Source organism: Vitis riparia, chromosome 7 (genome assembly GCF_004353265.1).
Source record: "Vitis riparia cultivar Riparia Gloire de Montpellier isolate 1030 chromosome 7, EGFV_Vit.rip_1.0, whole genome shotgun sequence".
Classification (NCBI taxonomy): domain Eukaryota; kingdom Viridiplantae; phylum Streptophyta; class Magnoliopsida; order Vitales; family Vitaceae; genus Vitis; species Vitis riparia.
This window is the reverse complement of record NC_048437.1, coordinates 3,666,756-3,684,841: the sequence shown is the minus strand read 5'-3', so window position 1 is coordinate 3,684,841 and position 18,086 is coordinate 3,666,756. Positions and strand designations below refer to the sequence as shown.

The 18,086-nt window shown below is 34.1% G+C and overlaps 3 protein-coding genes across 7 annotated transcripts; 1 reads left to right on the top strand and 2 right to left on the bottom strand.

Annotated features, from left to right (window-relative positions):
- Positions 1 to 3,049: 3,049 nt before the first annotated feature.
- On the bottom strand, positions 3,050 to 6,131 carry LOC117919182 (agamous-like MADS-box protein AGL104). The gene is made up of 11 exons (XM_034836298.1): positions 5,898 to 6,131; positions 5,747 to 5,800; positions 5,628 to 5,646; positions 5,484 to 5,545; positions 5,360 to 5,387; positions 5,216 to 5,277; positions 5,002 to 5,101; positions 4,855 to 4,905; positions 4,605 to 4,726; positions 3,432 to 3,621; positions 3,050 to 3,325 (listed from the first exon to the last, which is right to left on the bottom strand). The coding sequence occupies exons 1-11, from the start codon at positions 6,080 to 6,082 to the stop codon at positions 3,182 to 3,184; spliced, it is 1,017 nt and encodes a 338-aa protein (XP_034692189.1). The 5' UTR covers positions 6,083 to 6,131; the 3' UTR covers positions 3,050 to 3,181.
- A 1,866-nt stretch (positions 6,132 to 7,997) lies between these two features.
- LOC117919132 (photosynthetic NDH subunit of lumenal location 4, chloroplastic) lies at positions 7,998 to 11,317 on the top strand. 5 transcript variants are annotated; one of them, XM_034836227.1, is made up of 7 exons: positions 7,998 to 8,361; positions 8,578 to 8,670; positions 9,609 to 9,669; positions 9,759 to 9,827; positions 10,316 to 10,448; positions 10,810 to 10,870; positions 10,978 to 11,317. In XM_034836227.1, exons 1-5 carry the CDS (start codon positions 8,044 to 8,046, stop codon positions 10,393 to 10,395), a joined length of 621 nt encoding a protein of 206 aa, XP_034692118.1. In that variant the 5' UTR covers positions 7,998 to 8,043; the 3' UTR covers positions 10,396 to 10,448; positions 10,810 to 10,870; positions 10,978 to 11,317. The 5 variants fall into 5 exon arrangements, with proteins under 5 accessions (XP_034692118.1, XP_034692117.1, XP_034692115.1 ...); XM_034836226.1 differs by having other exon boundaries at positions 10,971 to 11,317; XM_034836224.1 differs by lacking the exon at positions 10,810 to 10,870 and having other exon boundaries at positions 10,981 to 11,317.
- A 1,442-nt stretch (positions 11,318 to 12,759) lies between these two features.
- On the bottom strand, positions 12,760 to 13,974 carry LOC117919133 (heavy metal-associated isoprenylated plant protein 23). Its single transcript, XM_034836228.1, has 2 exons — positions 13,507 to 13,974; positions 12,760 to 13,409 (listed from the first exon to the last, which is right to left on the bottom strand). The coding sequence occupies exons 1-2, from the start codon at positions 13,661 to 13,663 to the stop codon at positions 13,111 to 13,113; spliced, it is 456 nt and encodes a 151-aa protein (XP_034692119.1). The 5' UTR covers positions 13,664 to 13,974; the 3' UTR covers positions 12,760 to 13,110.
- Positions 13,975 to 18,086: the final 4,112 nt, after the last annotated feature.

Here is an 18,086-nt window from a genome sequence, read left to right as displayed (position 1 = left end):
AAACTCAAAAGGGGTATAGGTGTTATGATCTTGTCTCTCATCGTCTTCGTGTTTCTCGTAATGTTGTTTTTTGGGAACATCGATTGTTTGTTGAACTCTCTCACTTTCGTTCTTCCTTGACTAACTCCTCTGTTTTAGAAATCTTTCCAGATGAGTCTCTTGTTCCTTCTACAAATACTTTTGATCCTCCTTTGGACTTCTCTCCAGATATTTTTTATGCTTCTCCTAGACAGGTTGCAGATGAACAGATTGATGACGAGCTACCCCACTTTGAGACTGGGTCCCCTGCTCCTGCTCTGCCTGAAGATCCTCCACAAGACATTCCACCTCGCCACTCAACCCGGGTAAGATCCATTCCTCCACACCTACTTGACTATCATTGTTACACTGCCCTTGCTACACTTCACGAGCCTCAAACCTATCGTGAGGCCTCTACTGACCCTTTATGGCAGATTGCTATGAAAGAGGAACTTGATGCATTAACCAAAAACCATACTTGGGACCTGGTTCCTCTCCCTCCTGGACAGTCTGTGGTTGGTTGTAAGTGGATCTATAAGATCAAGACTCGCTCTGATGGATCCGTTGAGCGCTACAAGGCTCGTCTTGTTGCCAAAGGCTTTACACAGGAATATTGGATTGATTATGAAGAGACTTTTGCTCCAATTGCTCGTATCTCATTTGTTCGTGCTCTCTTAGCTGTTGCTGCTGCTCGTCAATAGGACCTTTTTCAGATGGATGTTAAAAATGTCTTCCTTAATGGGGATCTGAGTGAAGCAGTCTATATGCAACCTCCTCCTGGTCTCTCTGTTGAATCAAACAAGGTTTGTCATCTTCGACGTGCACTTTATGGTCTTAAACAAGCCCCACGAGCTTGGTTTGCCAAGTTCGGCTCCACTATTTTTCACTTGGGTTACACTGCTAGTCCGTATGATTCTGCTTTATTTCTTCGTCGTACTGATAAAGGCACTATTTTGCTTCTTCTATATGTGGATGATATGATCATAACTGGTAATGACCTTAGTGGCATTCAAGAACTCAAGGATTTTCTCAGTTAGCAGTTTGAGATGAAAGATCTTGGACTCACTGACAGTAAGAATGTTGACACTCCAGTCGAACTTAATGCGCATCTGACACCCTCCGGGGGGAAACCATTGTCTAATCCTTCTCTTTACAGACGATTGGTTGGCAGCTTAGTTTATCTCACAGTTACTCGTCCAGACATCTCCTATGCTGTTCATCAGGTGAGCCAGTATTTATCTGCTCCACGATCAACTCACTATGCCGCTGTTCTGCGCATTCTTCGATATCTGAAGGGTACCATTTTTCATGGCCTTTTCTACTCAGCTCAATCTCCTCTTGTACTCCGTGCATTCTCTGATGCTGATTGGGCAGGAGATCCTACTAATCGCAGGTCCACTACAGGTTACTACTTCCTTCTTGGTTCTTCTTTGATTTCTTGGAGAAGTAAGAAACAAACTTTTGTGGCCCGCTCCAGTACTGAAGCAGAATATCGTGCCCTTGCTGATACCACATCTGAGCTCCTTTGGCTAAGATGGCTTCTTAAGGATTTGGGTGTGTCCACCTCCTCTGCTACTCCCCTTTATTGTGACAACCAAAGTGCCATTCATATTGCTCACAATGATGTCTTTCATGAACGGACTAAACACATTGAGATTGATTGTCATTTTATCCGTTATCATCTTGTCCATGGTGCTCTTAAGCTTTTCTCCGTCTCCTCCAAAGATCAGCTTGCAGATATCTTCACCAAGTCACTTCCTACAAGACGCACTCATGATTTAATTGACAACCTTAAGTTGGTCTCACATCCACCTTGAGTTTGAGGGGGGCTGTTAATGTATATTATGGGTATATTATGTTATGGGCTTTAGGCCCAGTTAGGTTACTTGTACCGCACATATGCCTCCTATATAAAGGCACTGATGTATATTCTTTCATTGAGAAAATACAATACAATCATTCAGTATTTCTAACATCGATAATACGAATTCTTTGTATTCTTGAATGATAAAAATAGTTAGAAAGTGTTCACATGGATCTTGCAGTCCTGAAACACTTGTAATATTGAAGATTCTTCTTACCAAAAGGTCAAGAGTTTGGGGCTGCTGGGGCCACCGGCACTCTGAATTTCATCATTGCCAAATCCTACCGCTTCAATAATGACTGGTTCAAAAGTCAACGTCCCCTCAATATCAAATTATCATTGTCAATTTGATGAGTGCGTTATCAACCTAATATTTAGTAAAAGAGGGGTTTTAGCTACTCGCGAATAGGTTAAATTTTTTCCTACTTTTAAAAAAAAAGTTGTGTCCTTATGTCATATTCCTTTCCTTGTAATTATTGTTCTCCTTGTTTCAATAGATCCAATAAATATTGTTCTCCCTTAATTAAGTCTATAGTTAATTTTGATCCAACTCGTGTTAAAAAATAATTCAAACATAATTTCGATCTAACTTCTAAAACGACGTACTCAATTCAAATTCAATTTTTTTAAATAAGAATAATTAGATTTGACTCAAATTAATCAAGTTGTATTTATTTTTTTATATATATTTATATCAAAATGTAAATAGTAAATAAGAAAAAAAAATTAAGATAATAGCAAAAAGTAAAATTAAAAAATTTAGAAAGTATATGATACAACTATATTTGATAATTTTCATTAAAAAAATTTTAAAAAATAAAATTAATATTATTATATAAGATAATACAAGTTATAAATATTATCATAATATTACATCAAATTGTTATGTTCAGATTACTTGAATTGTAACTCGATCAAATCTAATTCAAATTGTGTTAGGGATTGTAAATAATTTCTCAAATCCAATCCAATCAAAGGTTGTGATAGGTTGAGCTAATCCACCCTAATTACACCTTTACTAAAATCAATTTAATTATAAAATAATTATTAAAAAAAAAATATTTCTTTATCATGGTTACAACTTCTTTGAATATATATATATATATATATATATATATATATATATATATATATATATATATATATCATACAAAAAGAAACACACCATTGTACAAATATAAAAAATATTATACATCTTTTCTTTGTAAAAGCTTAGAACATCTATAGCACTTTTTTCTTAATGGTTCTAAGCAATTGGAAGATCAAAATTGTGTAGAAAAATACATTAATCTTTCAGTGTTATTCCACATGAAGCTGTGGCAGTTGGGCCTTGTCATAAGCTGAATCATCTTCACCAGATGGCAAGTGCTGGCAATTTGACGTGGCTTCCATTTGCTGATGTGGCATCATTGTTGGGATAATCGAACCCGGTGCCATCTCATGCTGCCATGACAAGTGGATATTACGCGGATTTCAAACAATTTTAAGTTAAAAAAAAAAAACAAAAAAACAAAAAAAAACAAAAACAAAAACAAAAACAGTTTATTACCTTAGGAGGAGGGTATGAGGGTTGAGGCATGAGGGCTGAGAGGAGTTCAGTTGAGGTGTATGAATGATGCCACGGTGGAAGGCCCTCACCGCCCGAGTTGCTGATGTGGCATCCTCCCATGTTGATTGGGTCCACATTGATACTTGTTCCATGGCCCAGATTATCGTAGACATTCGTCGATGGATGGTTCCTGTAAATAAAAACACCAATAAAAAAAAGAAAATAAAAAAGAAGCAAATTTTAGGCTGCTTTTTAAAATTGGAGTATGGAAAATCTAAAAAAAATATTAATAGAAAAAAATAAAAAAGAGAGGAAACTAAAAAATATTTTAAAATTTAATAATTCAATTACCTGCTTCTTCAATCTATTTTTTTTTAACTTAGAATGAAATACTTTAAAATATATAAATTTTAAATAATATTTGTAGATTTCAATTTTTATTATTTATTATTGTATATTATATTATGAAATCATGGAAATTTAAGAACTTGTTTGATAATTATTTTTTAAAACAGTTATAAAAAACTATTATTAGATATTTTGTAAAAACAAAGTCTATTTAGAATCTAAATTTTTTTTAATTTATTTATTTTATTTTTAAATATGTTTTAAAAATAATTTTTATTTCCAGTACTTTATTTTTTTTTATCATTTTATATATTTGTATAGTTATTTTTTAATACAATCCTTAAAAAACAAGTGAAAATAATATAAAATAATTAAAAATATTATTTAAAAATGTCATATTTTTATTTTTTTAAATAGAAAATAAAAAATAATTTTCTACTGGAAAAATGTGTTTTCTTGTTTTTTTGTTTTTTGATAATAAAAAACTGTTTTCGAAAATAATTGTCAAACATATCTTAAAAATCTCTTTGACAATTTAAATAAAAAAAAAAAGCAATTTTACTGAATTATTTTTGAAAACTATTCTTAATTATATGAAGTAATAATTTTGAAAGTATTTTTCGTATTTTTAATTGCTTTTCAAAATACTTCACAATAAATATTTGAAATTTGTTGTTAAAAACAAAATGTTTTCAAACATTGTCATTCAACTAAAAATTATCAAACATATTTTTTTTTTAAGTTGGTAAACTATTTTTCTCTTATGCTACCTTTCTTTGTATCATCCCAAAAAAGTAAAATAAAATAAAATAATGGAAATCATACCTTAGAGGAACACAAGGGTCAGATCCAAACATTTGGGTATGGTTGTGTCCATTTTCCGGCAACCAGCCCATAACCTCGTTCTCAAATGAGGTTGGTAAACCCTCCTGTGAATCCAAGTACGCCTGCACGGATTTGCCTTCTAACTTCAAAATAATTTTACATGCAGGCCAAAATCTTTGTTTTGAAATAAAGAAAAAGACTTTTAATATGATAATTAATTAATATTTAAATAATAATTTACATTTGATACCTGTATACTTGCTGGGTCGTAAGTAGATAAATGGTTACTCAGTAGATATTTCTGCAAAAGAAAGGAAAAAGGAAAAAATAAATTCTCAAAATAATATTTTTTTTTCTAGGAGGAAGAAATTAGACTAGGGTTTATTGCAGGATTTACCTTTCTTTCTGTGACTCGACTCAAGGCCTCCAACAGGTTCTTCTCACAAGATTCAAGTTCCCCAGTTGAGGTAAAGGCCAGTGGGTCAGGCTCAAATATGCTTTTCAGGTATGCACAAAATTAATTAATAAATAAATTAGAACAACTAGAAAAAAAAAAATTTTAAAAAAAAATTACTTGTTAAATAATATAAAAAATTATAATAATATTCTACCTTAATTGTTCTTCTGCTATCTGGAGCTGATGCTGTAAATTATTGATTTCTTGGTTGAGTTCCTAAAAGAATATAAACATTAAATAAAAATAAAATAACGAAAATATCACAAAAAAGGAAAAAAAAATGGAAGTTTGGTTTTACCTCCACGTTAGAGTTAACAGCCACAGGACTGTTTCAGAGAATTAAACAGCACGGAAAAGATCAATAATTAAAAAAAAAATTATAAATAAATAAATAAGGGAGGGGGGTAGCGAGGAAGACAAACTTGGCAAGTTGCAGAGCAATGTCATTTTCTGTCTTGAGCTTCTTAAGGGTGCTGATCAAATACTGCACGTTCAACAGAATTCTCATTTATTATTATTGGTGTTTTACCCTTTTTTTTTCTTTTTTCTTTTTCCGAAAATCTTACCTCTCTGTTATGGACAATCCTGCAAGAAAATTCATGGCAAAACCATAAATTATTATTATTATTTTGGCATGGATTGAACCAATAATAACCTGAAATTTAAAGAAAAAAAAAAATCATACCCTCCTCTCTCATGATCTGGGAGATTTATATATCGCGTTAGTACATCTTCAACTCTACAAAAAGACCGAAAAAAAATGTTGGTAAGTATTAAACATTATGGAGAAAAAAAAACACGTAAACAAGCATGCATGCATCGGAGGTTTTGATCACCTTCTCTTGCCGGAAAAATGGCTGAGACGACCGGAGTGTGAGAACATAATGAGAGCGATATCGATATCGCAGAGGACTGAGAGCTCATAAGCCTTTTTGATGAGTCCATTTCTTCGTTTAGAGAATGTGACTTGTCGATTTGTGTTGTTTTCTATTCTCTTAATCTGCAGTTTAACACGACCCATTCTTTTTCTCTCTTTTTCTCTCTTTTTCTTCTTCTCTAAGAAGAAGAAGAAGAATTGGAAAATTTTCCGAGAAAAAAAAAATTAGAAACGAGAAAATCTATCAATATAAAGCAAAGAGACAAAAGATGCGAAACAAAAGGACATGCACCTGGACGATTTTTTCTTTTGTCTTTTAGGATTTTCCTTTTTTTTTTTAGTTTTTTTTGTTTCTTGGTAATAAAAACCATGTCAAAATGGAACCGTAAAAATTGAAGGGTTGGCTGAGATGAATGGTTGTAAAGTTATAATTTCACCTTGAAGAGTGGAGAAGTTGGTTTTGAAAATTGATGATTTTGACTCTTCCCTACTACCAGAGCCCATTCAATTTTGTACTTTAATTAAACCTCATGTAGATCATTAATATTATAATTAATGTTAAGGTTTTCAAAAAGCAAAAGATCTTGTGTTTTAATTTTAGAAGATCCAAAATTATGGGTTCAAGCATTGGATGGGCACATGCAAGCTATAAGCTAGTTTGAGGCTAAACTTAGAATTTAGGGCTTCTTTGGAAACTATTTTCAAAAATCATTTTTATTCTTTAAAATAGGAAATTGTATTTTGAGTTTGTATGTAAGTGAATAATACCTTCACGGAGAATGAGTCTATAAAAACCGTTTTTGGTATTTGAATTCTGAAACAAAATTTTACTTTTAGAAAAATTGAGAATTGTTTTAAAAAAAACTATCCTTTGATAATTATTTTTGAAAATCATTGTTGATTCATATCATAGAGTAGAAACTTAAGACTTTATAGGGGACTTTTTGGTAAATCCAACTTTGGGCTGGAAATTAAAATTTATTATTTTGAAAAACAAAATAATGAATGCAAAAAGTAAGCGAATTAAGTTACAATGCATTATACAACTATACTTAAGTATGAAATTTTAATATAATATAACAATACAACTCAAAATTGACATGAATCTTAACGGGTTTAAGCTAGGTGTAATTCTATTTATATCATAATTGTGTCAATTCATACACTCATTTAATAAACGGTATATTTAATCTTGTCCAAATAACTCATTTATAATCTTACTTATTTATAACATGTTAACTATATCATATTGACATATTTATAATTCAACTAAGTTGTGACTTGTTTAACCCATATAATTTTGTTAATTTCATATATTTTGAAATTAAAAATAAAAAATACTTCTTTTAATTATAAATATCATACAATTAAAAAATAAATAACATTTTTATACATTTTATAATTAAAATATTAAATAAAATAATAAAAAGTATTAAAATTATAAATATGTTAGACGGGTTATAATCGTGTTAACAAATTTAATAGACTAGCATCACATTAATGATTATTAGTATCAATTTATATACAATCCAACTTATCTTATTTATTAAATGGGGTTAAATGAATTGGGTCATATTATCCATATATTAAATGAGTCATTTCATGTGAGGTTATTTGCATGGTAGGACACAATCCATTGCCAGCCTTTTACAATTCCACACTATGGCTGAAGAGAGTAGGGCGGGCTCGGCCTAAGTCCAAAATTCAATGAAGGGGCTGTCCCATGGGCCAGACATGGGTGTGAAAAAGCAGCCCAAGCTCAGCCATCGGGTGATCGGGTTTGGCTAAAGCCCGGCTCAAACATGGGATGGGCTGGACTCTGGCTCAAAATTTTCTGGTGGGCTCGGTCCGGATTAGCTCGAACTGGCTAAATTTACATGCCTGTAAAATATAGATGGGCTTGAAAAAACAGCCTAAGCCCATTCCCCGGGTCTGTTTGGAATATAAACGAGCATCATGATCAGGGCCCTTAAATTGATATATCCACATCCAACGGTCAGGATCTTGTCCTTTAAGCCCGTAGGCACCCGCTAAACAGCCTCAACCTCCAGATAGGCTCAAGGCTGAAACCAGATAGATAGATAGATAGATAGAAAGGAAGAAAAATGGCGATCTCTGCACTAACTGTAGCAACTGTCAAACCCCAAACCCTTCAAACCCACCATCCTAAACCCTCTCTCTCCTTCAAACCCATCGCTAATTGCATTTCTTCAACAAAGAGACCAGTATTGGATGTGGGTATTGGGCTTTTGGCAGCTTCAGTGGTGGCTTTGTCTCCATTGGAGGCAACTGCCACAAGAATCGAGTACTACGCCACTGTAGGAGAGCCCAATTGTGAGCTCAACTTTGCAAAGTCCGGGCTGGGTTACTGTGATGTTGCAGTGGGATCTGGTGAGGAGGCTCCTTTTGGTGAGCTTATCAATGTGAGTAGAGTTAGTAGTTCCCCAAAATCACCCATGTGGGTTTGTTGATTTGATCGTGTCTTTATGTTTAGATTGTTCCTGCATGTTTTTTTTTCTTTTGGTTTGGAATAGCTATAATTGGATGCCCCATTGATGAATTCATTGGAAAAACTAGAGTTAGATATACAATTGCAATTGTTTTTCTTATGGAATTGTTCTGTTTTCCTCTCTTTATAGGTTCACTACACTGCAAGATTTGCTGACGGGACAGTCTTTGATAGCAGCTACAAACGTGCCAGACCTCTCACTATGCGAATTGGTGCTGGAAAGGTATGAAATCTTCTTCATAATTATACTGCTTCTTTGATTCAATCTCGTTGTCAACCATTAGGGCGGTGATTTTATTGGGTTAGATCCTATTTTGCAATTGATCATGCTTAGAATTCTTAAAGTAGGATCTTGCAGTGCATAAAAGGTAAACCACAATAATTATGTTTATCCTTGAATGTGATCTTATCTTCAATCTAAATGATACGTTTGAAGCTATGGTGTATGTTGTCTGACTCTACATGTTATACATGTGATTTATGCAATTTAAATGGAAAGAAGTTTTGAACTGTAACCAGTGAAACATTCTTTCTTAATGGGTTGTTATCTCTTGTTTAGTTTACCAATCCTATAACAATTACATTATCTTGGTCCTCAGGACCTTGATTATCTTGTTTAAATGTAGAAGATTTTGATGTATGTCAAGTTACAAAGAGTTTGGTGTAATTTAGTACTTGACTTACATTTAGCAGAAAGACCTCCTTGATTCTTTTTGTACTAATTCCTTGTTTATGTAAGACTCATATTTGAATCTCGGGAAATTGCAACATTCAACTTGTTCTTCTATGCAATCTTTATCTTGCCATGACCAAACCACCTTCTCGTAATCACTTCTTAATAGTATCTCTATTGCTAATACCTTTGTATTCTATGCAGAGTATAATAATGTGCTGTTGATAATGCTTCCATCAATTCTTAATGACTTTTTTGTGAAGGATGGAGTAGTGTCTTAGGATGGAGTAGTGTCTTCAAATGTAATACTTGTTATACTGAATAAAATAGAATATTTTGTTACAATGTGTCCTTGTACAGTCTGATAAAATGTATGGTAATGAGAAAACTTTTCTGTCTAAAACTTGTGAAAAACTATGATTTCATTTCCTGTATTCTGGATCTACCTAAATCGTTTTTTGATTCATTTTTTATCTTTATGTCACCAGTTGATTAAGGGACTGGATCAGGGAATTTTAGGGGGTGAAGGAGTACCTCCAATGTTAGTAGGTATGACTTTCAACATAATGAGCAGGCTTCTATAGGTGTTTGTTTTGTATGTTTCTTAGGAAAATTGTGACTTTAGCAACCTTACACAGGTGGAAAGCGGAAGCTTCGGATTCCTCCAGAGTTAGCATATGGGCCAGAACCTGCAGGCTGCTTTTCTGGTGAGGTTCCGAATATAACTGAAGATTCCCGTGCCCCTTGAAAATATTTCCAAGACTTTGAAGTGCCAACCATGTGTTTGTAATCATCTAACATGAGAACAAATTGAGGGCTATCAAACTAACTGGCACTTTTGGACAGCAGAACAGATCAATTTGGTTATTTTTACAAGAGAAACTCCAGTCAAATTAACATGTTCCCCTGAACCATCTTTTCAAAAAAGAACAAAAAAAAAATCCTGAACAAGATTTTGGAATGACAGTCTTATGGACCATTCCAGTCAGAAGTATAGTAGTTGTGGATTTTTTTTTTTTCAAGCTTGATTGTGCCATGATTGTCATATGCTTTTGGCGGTATGATTGCTTAAAGATCTTCTATTCTTTTCCAGTTTATGATAAAAGAAATATAGGCATGGCACTCAATCCATTCAGTCACCAATTTGCAACATGTTTCTTTTAAATAAATGACCGTTATGATATTATTTACACAGGTGACTGCAATATACCTGCCAACGCTACTCTTCTCTATGATATTAATTTTGTTGGCATCTATTCGGGAAATGCGAAGTGAAGGAAGCCAATGCATGCAAAAGCTGATAGATGAGAAGCCTAGTGCAAATTCAAGTGAGTTTCCTGACCACTCATCCTCAAGTGGCTTTCATATTGTTATATGGAAGCTGAGATGGGATCCAAGCATTATATGACCTGCAAATTAAGGACAAGGACCTTAGATAAATGGTTCCTTCTAATAGTTCTTTTTTTTTTAAATTTTTTATGCATTGTGTCTGCATATGATCATATCACAGCATGTCATCTTATCCTTAGTTACCATGGCAATACCGCATCATATTCAAGCTTGCTTTTGCCATGATTAAGCCCATACTTAAAGTCATGGTTCTATAAGACCTATGCTTTAATGCTAATAGTCCAAAGGAAGTCACTATGCATAGGAAGATATTGAAGCAGTTTGGTATGCATTCTGCAGTTTAGCTTCAAAATCCTGCAGGCATGTGCCATTTAGCAGTGAAATATCACCTGGAAAATATGTAAGATTGCTTGATTTTTGGATAACACTAAATGAGACTAGTGCTGACATGCAATCTATCTTTGATCTTCTGTATTTATCTAAAATTGATTTTTTGAAAGTTTAAAGCAGGGGAATCCAGATTTGGTTAAGCCAAACTGAAACAGAAGGCAGAATATGGCTCAAACCCGTCACCTTATTCAAAACGCTGCAATGCCCCTTGCTGGCTAACTCAGCTTGGTGTGCTTGGTCCTGGGAATTCTTCTATCCTTTACTGGGGTAATTGACCGCCCTATTGATTAAATAATATATATGCATTTGCACATAGCATACAGCTTGATTACCTAAATGTATTTATTTGGGATACTGTTGTTTAAATTCAATTTTGTATCAAATTCCTTACATTAATATGCCCTTTTGGGGTTGTTTCTGGAGCTGTTTTATTATACATCTGAAAACTTTATCATCAGAGGTAGTTGTACATTTAGTTTACACTATCTACAATCTCAACATCCTGTTTGCCTTAAATGCAGAACATCACTACACCCAAAATCATATAAAAGAAATTGACTTAACAAGAGATTAGTAATTAGTTGTTTTGCAATATCTTGCCCACATCACAATGTTCATCGAAGATGATTATGATCAGCAAATTGATCTGTCCATGTAGTTTATCTTTGATGAATGGTGACCTTCCACTTATTTATTTATTATGATGCCATTCTTGTAGAACTGTAAACATAACCTAAAAGTCTTCTCCATTTTTTGGCAGATAGTATGTGATGAATTCAGTAACGATTGTTTATTATAGATTAGGATCAGGAATTGACTTCAGAGTTGGAGTGCACTACGATGGAGATTGCTCTTTGCTTTTTAAATTCAATTTTAACTTTGCACTAAATTGAAGGTGGGGTAGAAGAAGATATGCTTCCCAAAACTCTAGGTGTTGCATAAGAATCAATATACTTGTGTTTCTGATGTTGTCTTTGGCATTTACTTTAGTAGCCAGAAAGGATTAGGAAAAGAAAAAGAGGGGTAAAAGCACAGAAGGCTGATTCTCTCCTCACATTTGATTGAGTGAGAGAAGAAGAAGAAGAGGGAAAAGAAGATGCCGAGGTGGCAGAAGTTTGGGAAGATGGTGGTGCTGGTCCTGTGACTGGGACAGCATGGCCCTGGTGTTACCAGTGGTAGCGCGATGGAGCTTAAAGTGAACATTTTGCTCTCACCATTTTCAAATGAAAATGGAGGGGCCAAAAACAAATGTTCTTTCCCATCCTAACTCGAATTTTCTTACAACTTTTCTATGCCAACATGAAACACAGGATCTGCTTTCATTAGCCTATTCCTTTCCTGATGCTAGCTCTTTCCAGGAACCTAAAGGAAAAGTTAAATTTTTGTATCAAGTTAAAACAATCAAGGAATTTTCCCAGACCTAGGCAGTAGATCACCTAATAAGTCCTGATCTGGATTTTAACCTGAATCTAGTAATCAGCTTGCAGATGCAGTAAGTTAGAGAAAAACCCGAAATCTGAGGAAATGAACCCTTTAAGCATGATCCGATTGCATCAAGTGAGCACATATTTGAATTTCATTGTCCTCCCTTTTTTCCTAGAATTGTTTTCATTTTTGTGATTTTCTTTTCTTAACTTGATATCGGAAAATGGCTGAATGAATAACTTTCCTGTATCTTCCATTATATAACATATTCTACATGCTAGCTCATACCTAAAATCCCATGAAAGACCTTGGAGAAGAAAGGTTGTGGAAGCAAAAGCTTTATATATGGACCTTTTCCACTTTATTTGTTATATTCTTTCTTTTGCTCACTACAATCAGTTACTGTAGACATAGAAGTTATGCCCCACATTACCTATATGTAGCACCCAGTTTGGTTTCTTTATTATATAGCTGTACACAAGCCATCTCCATTCCATAAATAAAAGAGAAACCATAACATCATGCATAAGGACAACAATATAAAGTACCTCTAGTACTAGTTGTCTCATAACAACCCACACTATTTCCATCAAATACCTAAAACCATTCCACATCTCCATGGCCATCAAAACCACTCACAGCAAAGTTAGAAAGAGTAATACTAATAATGATCACAGATCCCTTCATCTACTGCTAATCCTCTCACTATCTTTCTTGAAAATGAAAAGACAAAAGGAAAAAATAAAGAGATTTTACAGAAGTGGGTGGGATTTAGGAGCAGGGAGGTAGATAAAAAAACAGGGCATTTAATACTACTTTCTTAAGCTACATAATAGAACAAGCATTTGGGTTCTCATCACTGAACATGGTGATGTAAGGGTCTTCATATCTTGTCACAGTACCACTGATGGGGGGTTGCTCTACATTCCTGACATACCCAGGGGGAGCCTTCTTGTCATAAGCATGAACAGCATAGGGCTGAGCCACTAGGTTGTAAGGAACATAGGGCCAAAGCTCAGCCTTTTTCCCTGTTGATTTGGCCTTCTTCAACACCTTGTTTGCATCAACATACCCAGTTACAGTCACCTTCTGCTGTTTCCTGTTTATATCCACAGATTTAACTCCTGCACATGACAGTTACAACTCAAGTTGATCAGCCACACACTACTTTTGAGTAATGTTATAACAGACAAGAAGAGATGGAGAAGAAGGGCAACATACCACTTAATGAAGAGAGGGTTTTCTTGACTTTAAGCTCACAGCCTTCACAATCCATCCTGACTTTGAGCTCCACAGTCTGTGATTGCTTCCTCTTCTTGTGTTTATGCCCACTACTCATCAAATCAGATAAGTACTCCAAAGTGCCTCCAACTCCCATTTTGTGAAGATGGGTTTTAAGAGATCTAAAGACTACTCACAGAATATGAATCAAAAGCTTCAAATGCAGAGAGGAGAGGGTGGAAGAACGAGAGATGAGAGAGCAACAGAGAACAGGTGGGTTTAAGGAAAAAAAAATATCTCAGGTTGAATTTATACTAAAAGGGTTTGAAATGAGGTGGCTAAGATCTTGCAGGAAACTTCCCTCCAAACAATGGATTCTTTCCTTGCCTTCTAACAAACACAGAGAAAGGCTTCCAAGGCTGCTATCTCATTACTTCTTTACTTCCTCTTGAGATCTTTCTCTACACAGGCCTACTTCTTATATAGGCTTTTGCCCTTTCGTAAGGTTCAAACAGAGGAAAAAGGAAAAGAAAGGTGGTGGCCCCCCATGAACAGCAGTTACAGCACTACAAGCTTTTAAGAAAAAACCCCCCTCTTTTTTTTTTTTTTGGCCTAAACCATGTCCCAAACTACAAAATAAACAATGGGTTTTCCATTTTTTAATGAGTTTTAGGAGAGAGCCCTCCAATCATATACTTAGGGTGCAAGAAAGAATGCAAGCTGTTCAAACAGTTAAAAACTTTGAGATCGATTGCTTAGGTGAAGGTAGAAAAGGACTTTTGTTGAAAACTTGAAGCAGCTATGGCCCAAATGCTTATAATCATATAACAATTAGTGAAAGTAGCTGCCACGTTTCTGCCCCAATCGTGTTCCACGTGTCAAAGGGCCATTATAGAGATGATCCATTGGTGGAGATGGTAGAGGAAACCCTGTAAATAAGAGCTGGCTCCATGCAAATATGGGGTTGTCTGCTTGTTGGTTGTCCGTTTATGAGTTGCTTTTTGTTTGATTTGATTTGATTGTGTGGTAGGAGCGTAGAAAATAAATTGATGAATCCATCTAATTGTTTCCACACTTCTTTCAAAAGCGTGTTAATCATCCCTTGATATCTCACTAATCCAATCATTTTCTCGGTATCATGACTTTAAAAGAGTTGAATAAGGAGTTTTATGATATGAAAATCTCATGTATAATTTAAATATTAGTACCGACCCAAATATATGAATAATTTAATGTGCTTATCAGCATCTAATCCTAAGACATAAATCATAAGGATTCAAAGCCAAATTTCATTCAATGTAAATCTGACTTTTTATTTCAAGGAGAAAATGCATGAAATTTTGTTATTAAAAAAAAATAGTATAATACCCAATACGTATAGAGAATAAATACAGGTACATCTACGAAGGAATTAGATTAAAATACAAAGAAATAAAACTTTTCCACTTTTGGTACCCTAGTATGAGCCTTAGGATTTTCAATGAATAAGCGAACCTAATGATTGGTGTTGGGATCAACCAGTAAATTTTCTGGTATTAGCTGACCCTTATCACATGAGAAAGTGAGAAAAATAATGATGGGGACATGACCAAGTTGGAGAGAATGCAGGAAGGTGTAATGGGTAAACTTCTGGTGGCTGTCACATTTCTATAAAAGGGCCCTAGACCGTCCATATTTCGTCAACAAAACCACACGGTACACAGCTGGATAAAAGCTGGTAGCCTACTATTTGTTATATAACACATTAAAGTAGCTACTAGCCTACTAGCTAGCTACCGCCCTTTTGTCTTTGTTGGGCTTTTCAAATTTTGAAGCTTCCCATCTCCCTCCTCCTCCTCCTCTCCATGGTAAGATTAAAGGGAATTAATGAACTGTCTCCTAAATTTTAATCATATCCTAAGTTGAAGAAATGCATAAAAATACAGAATGGAATGTGCCCAAAATTCTCTTTACTTTCATCATATTTCAGAAGACGACACCAATCTCCCCACCGAACACAAGTCAAAAAATTGCATTTGCCTTACTGCAAATTGCCAATTATGCATCTGCTTATGTAATTGGCCATTGTTCTTACTTGTTATATTCAAATAATCTAATAGAAAAATAAATGGGTTCTCTTGTCACTTAGCTTTTGTTGCTTGACTTCACATAAAAGCCCTAGATCGATCTCTCTCTCTCTCTCTCTCTCTCTCTCTCTCTCTCTCTCTCTCTCTCTCTTGTGCCCTACCACTCTTTTTCATCAACAAATATAAAAGTGACCCATGTCCCCATGCAGAAGGGGCATCCCAATCAACTGATCTTCATCCTATTTCTTTATTTTTTTTGCGGGGAACTTGAAATAAAATATATATACAAAATGATAAGGCTCACACAAGAGTTTGGTCTACCAATTTTGTAAAAGGGTTTGTTCATTAACATCATACACTCTTATGGGCGGTCTCTGTTTTGGGTGTACAAGAATATTAATGCACCAAAAGAAGGAAAGCATGGTAAGATGGTATCATCAAAGATCATATTTGGCCACCAATCACAACTTCACATGGTCCTATACTCCTTATATATTTACTTTGCTTTGATTATGTCAGCTCACCCTCTTTTGCAAGAAGGTTCATTGTATGGTGATGGTCAGTTGATTGGACCAAACTTCATCATACCATAATCTTTTACATCATATTCTAGTTTCTACCAAAAAAAAAAATTGTATTCTAATAGATAGTGCAAAACAATGGATCAAGTGAAAGCAACAATACTTATGAATTGATATTGAGGTTGATTGTAAGAGCCTTTTGAGAAATTGATATTGTCTTAAATTAAAAAATAGTTTAATTTATCTTTTAATTTATTATTTTTTATATATAATAAAAATAATAAATAAATAAACTACTTTTGAATAAAATAAAATTATAAATTATAAAATTATAAGTTTTTATTTTAAATATTTAAATAAATAAAAGTTAAATTTTTTTTTATTGGAATGAGGAGGAGAATTAATTTGTATAAAATAGGATGGTATAGCCGCCCCTGCCACCCCTAAATGAGTCGCTTGTGTATGTCACCTAAACCAGCACCTAATGGAAGCTGAGCTTGAATGAAGCAAGACAAGTGAGGGGCACATATACAAAATGTACATGTAAGGTAAGCATCAATCAAATGTCTTTCCTTAGTCTTTCAATAATAGAAGTAACTTTTGCCTAGGGTTATTTCAGCATCAATCCCTTATCCCACATCGAAAATTTGATTACCTTCAAGCACTTAAACCTTGACTTCAATTGCAATACTATATACCCATCTAATGGAATGGAAGATAAGCGAAACCCACTTGGGAACTCAATAATATTTTTGTTCTTGAAAGTAGGGAAAAGTGGAGCCTGATATTTGTGCATGTCAACATCTTTTAGAAACTTCTTTGGTGCATGGACGCAAAGCAACCTCTTTTTGAATGATTTTATTAAACACCCATGTTTGAATTTGTTACCGAAAGAGAGAAAGCAAAGCAGGAGCTTCTCCTTTGTTAATTTAAAGGGGATGAAAAAGACTTTTGGAAATGGAGAGAAAGTGGTAGTTCAGATGCCACGATTCAGAAATCAGCAGTCATGCAAACCTTTACTAGTCCAATAATCGAACAAACTTGCCTCTCTGGGTTGTCTTCATTCATGCCTTAGTCCAAACCCCACCAACAATTGCCCACTGAAAAAGGAAAATAAACAAAGGCAAAAGCATAAGAGCTGATAGATTTGGGAGCAGGAAAAGGACCATTATCCCCGCACCGGAACAAGAATATCAATGAAAAATGCATGTAAAGTACATGTGAAGGAGGAAGGTACATGCCCACATGTCTGAACTCATTTTTTTAGTATGATCGAACTACCAAACACTTTTGTAGAATAGAGTACAATTTCCCTTCTTTTTTTTTTCTTCAGAAGAAAACATCTTGGAATTGCACTATACTATGATATTTAATTGTTTAAGCTTTTAAGTTAATTGATCTAACTTCACAGCAAAGGCAACATGAAATCGTTGTTAGAAATAGTTATTCTGTTTTTTTTTTAGAAAATTTATTAATTCAAAGAACACATTTAATAAACTTTTGAGAATTTATTTCAAAAACAGATTATTTTTTACAACAAATTTTAGGTATTTTTAATTATATTTTTGTATAACATTCCAAACTATTAAAAAGATAAAAAGTAATTAAAATTTTTTATATTATACAGAAATAGATAGTATTTTGATGGAAATAATTAAAAACCATTCTTTAATATAATTCTCAAAAACTGTTTTTTAAAATAATTTTTATTTTATTTTATTTTTTTGGTTTTTTTGTTTTTTGATGTCCACAGTCATGACCTTGGCGCAACCACAATTTTCAAACTTCGAATCCTCCTACCCAAAGACTCGTCCAGCAGGTTTGAAGGAAGACAAATCAATCAAATTCAGAAAATGACTTTGGATGAAGTTAGCCTTTAGGACTTGAAGCGCACAGCCTACAGAAAAAGGGCATTACTGATTGGACATCAGCATTAGAAATTCAGCATTTCCATGTTTGTATGAATTGTTTTAGCAAGCAAAAGACAAAGGCA